The sequence below is a fragment of the Crocuta crocuta genome, unplaced genomic scaffold (genome assembly GCF_008692635.1).
Source record: "Crocuta crocuta isolate KB4526 unplaced genomic scaffold, BGI_CrCroc_1.0 scaffold851, whole genome shotgun sequence".
Classification (NCBI taxonomy): Eukaryota; Metazoa; Chordata; class Mammalia; order Carnivora; family Hyaenidae; genus Crocuta; species Crocuta crocuta.
Window position 1 is genome coordinate 25,863 of NW_027530525.1, and position 3,745 is coordinate 29,607.

Genomic DNA, 3,745 nt, shown 5'->3' on the forward strand with positions numbered 1-3,745 from the left:
CCTTCCCTTAAAGAAATTTTAAAAGATTCCAGGGAGAAGAAAATTGATATAGGTCAGCAACTCAAATCTTCCTAAAAATTAGTGGAAGAGGAAAAAATGAAGGTAAAATGAAACTTTTTTATTCTTAAATATATAAAAATGTCTAAAGTAATAATATTAACAATATATTGACTGATTATAACATGGATAAATGAAATGAATGAAAACTCTGTAATAAGGTGCCTATACTACACATAAATGAGGCAGAAGAATGTTCTTTGAAACTGATCCTAGTTAAAAATGTGTTTTGTAAACTTGAGGGAAATAACTAAAAAATATTTTTTAAAGAAATATAATTGATACACTAAGAGAGAAGACAAATGGAATTACGTAAAATACTCAAAACCAGAGAAGGCAGAAAAAGAAATCTCAGAAATAAATAGAAAAGTTATAAACATGGCTGATATTAATCCAATTACATATCAATAATCATTTTTTAATTTAATTTTCTTTGAGAGGGAGCATGGGAGGGGAAATGGGAGAGGGAGAATCTTAAGCAGGCTCCACACTCAGCACAGAGCCTGACGTAGGGCTCAGTCTCACAACTATGAGATCATGAACTGAGCCAAAATCAAAAGTTGGACACTTAACTGAGCCACCCAGGCGCCCCTGGACCTTTTTAAAAAGTAAACTCTATGCCCAGCATGGGGCTTGAACTCATGACCCTAATATCAAGAATCTCATGAACTACCAACTCAGCCAGCCGGGCACCCTAATAGCATGTACCCTTTATATGATGTGGTGAGTATGGCACTTACCTCTATGGTCCTCTTCCCAAAAGCACTTAATCCATGTGTAGTAAGAAAAAAAAATCAAGCTTATTTAAATTGTGAGACATTATACAAAATACCTGACCAGTACTTCTTAAAAGTGTCAAGGACATCAAAAACAGGGGAAGTCAGAGAAACCGTCACAGCCAAAAGGAGCATATGGAGACATGACTAAATGTAAGAGGTAACCTGGATAGGATCCTGGAACAGAAAAAGGACATTAGGGAAAAATGGAGGGAATTTAAATAAAGTATGTACTTCGGTAAATAACAATGTATCAATATTGGTTTATTGTGACAAATGTAGCATACTAACATGTTAATAGAGGATACTGGGTATGGGGTATACAGAAACTCCGTACTATCTTTGCAATAATTCTATAAATCTACAATTGTCCTAAGATAAAAATTTATTTAAAAAGCACTAAAAGCGGGGATGGGCATGGAGGAGGACACTTGTGGGGATGAGCACTGAGTGTTATGTGGAAACTAATTTGACAATAAACTATTAAAAAAAAAAAAAGATGATGGAAATTTAAATTTAAAAAAAAAAAGCACTAAAAGCAAATAAAAGGCTAATGAAGATCGGGGGGGGCGGGGAGTAGGAATCATATAGGTAGATGGATCTGTTAAATGTAAGGCAGGGCTTAACAGGAATTCCCTGAGAGACAATTCCTCCTAAGAAAAAGGTGTCAGCAGACAAGAGATTAACAGGTGAGAATAGCACAGCATCTGGTCACTCAGATTTTTGTGGCTCAAGCTCCAGTATCTAAATCCAGTGGAGATGGCTGTATGCAAATACACAAACCAACAAAAGTTCTGTAAAGGAATGTTTTATAAAAAATCTTTATAAAATATCAAGGCCCAAGTAACAATTGGATACTACCCACCTGAATTAGGCTAACTGTTGTAGGTAGAGAAGAATTCTCCACCTTTCTGTTGAGATAGTGTTGCCTTAGTCCATCATGGTCTCCAACCACGGGGGCTTCAGGAGGGTACAGAGCCCCTGAAAAGGGGCACAGTGCCCAAGACACATGGCATTACCCAGGGGAGAGTGGCACTCCACCTTCTACCTGTCTGACTTATTCCTGGACTCAAGTGAGATCTCCCTCATCCTTTCCCCAAACATCTGACACAGGTTTGGTTCTGCTAATGCAGGGCAAAGGTTAGGAGCCAGCCCAACAGAGCTCACACACTCATTACTTCATCTGATCTTCTTCACAGCCTTAGAAGGCAAGTTTTACCCCATTTGACAGATGACAAGACTGTCTCTTACAGCAATGGATCTGTAGTAACAGCCAGGTTGAGTCTTCCAGCTTCCAGTCCCAAATGTAATAGGAGTTTTACAAAACATTTACATCCTGACCAAGAATTTTAGGTGTCTCCACTGCATTCATAAGCTCACCCAACAGTTATTCTGGTTGCTGGGTTATACACTGTTTTCCTACTTTTTATATTTGTTTTCATGATGAAAGTAATCTGTGTTTCTAGGACAAGATATACAATGGATAAAAAAAGAACAGAAAAACAAGATCACCCACAAATAACCAGGACACAGCTTTCAGAGTTTTCTCTGCACACAGATCACTATGTAAATACCTCTGTAGTTTTACAAAAATGGACTGATGTCATATGTATGGTTCATCAAACTTTTTCTTTTTAATTTTACAATGTGCCACAAACATTTTTCCATGCAATGGACAAAAATCTGCTACTGAAACATCGCGAGCTGCAGTTGGGTAATAGTGATTGCTAAAGCAAGTATTAGCATAAGGTTAAAGCACATGGCCTGTCAAATGCCTACCAGGGGCACTACACAAAAGGAATGTCTTCAAAGCCCCTTTGTGGGGCCCTGCAGCCACCCCTGAGTTCCCTTGGGCCCCTCGGGTGGAAGGGGTCCTGTAAACTTTTTTGCATCCACATAAATCCCCCCAATTTCTGTCTGGTTTTCTTCACCTCATCCTCCACCCTGGCCATCTCATCAAACTCTCTTATCATCTCCTCATTGCTCAAATGCATATCATGGATGGCCTCCTTATATTCCTTGAGGCACTGAGCCAGCCCCTTGTTGGTTTTTCTTTTGGCTTTCCTGGGTACATCATCCCCAGCTGGGCGCTTTCCGGCAGCCCTTGGTTCACTGGCTGGTTTTTCTTCTTTTGGTTTTTCCTCATTCACTGGCTTTCCCTCACTCTCTGATTTTTCTTCTTTTGGCTTTCCCTCACTCACTGGTTTTCCTTCTTTCAGCTCTCCCTTGTTCATTGGTTGTCCCTCGCTCTCAGGCTTTCCCTCACTCTCTGGCTTTCCCTCGCTCTCTGGCTTTCCTTCGCTCTCTGGCTTTCCCTCACTTTCTGGCTTTCCCTTGCTCTCTGGCTTTCCGTCTTTTGGCTTTGTCATACTCTCTGTTTTTTCCTTATCCTTTAGTATTTCCTCATCTTCTCTCTTTCTCTCATTTTCTAACTTTTCCTTGTCGTCCAAAGTACAAGCTACTTCTGGCTTTCCCGCATCTTGTGGCTGTTCTTTGTATTCCATCTCTCCTTGGTTCTCAGACATTCCTTCATTTTCACTGCAGAGTTTTTCCATGTTGAGATTTCCCCTCCTTTTCCTGTCCTGGGGTGGGGAGGAAGAGGAGACAAAGAGGAGACAAGGAACACTGAGGGCTTGGGGGTGGAAGGTACATCAGAACAGTACTGGCACCTCTCCCCTAGTCAGGGTTCCCCTGACCTGGCCTGGCCCCTAAGTGTGTTTTCTGCCCATCCTCTCCCCTCACACACGTGAACCAGACCATTTATCAGGCAGGCCCTGCCATTTTCTCTATGTCTGCTTAGCACTGCAAAGTGTGTATAAATGTGTTAGGGGGTGGGAAGCGGCACCCGATATTCTGCTGGTGCTACACCCTCCATGCTACCCACCCCTCTGTGGGTCCCTATCCATAGACCC

The 3,745-nt window shown here is 41.3% G+C and overlaps 1 protein-coding gene across 1 annotated transcript; it reads right to left on the reverse strand.

Annotated features, from left to right (window-relative positions):
• Nucleotides 1-2,443: 2,443 nt before the first annotated feature.
• Nucleotides 2,444-3,435, reverse strand: LOC144234250 (uncharacterized). Its single transcript, XM_077767512.1, has one exon. It carries the CDS (start codon nt 3,386-3,388, stop codon nt 2,621-2,623), a length of 768 nt encoding a protein of 255 aa, XP_077623638.1. The 5' UTR covers nt 3,389-3,435; the 3' UTR covers nt 2,444-2,620.
• Nucleotides 3,436-3,745: the final 310 nt, after the last annotated feature.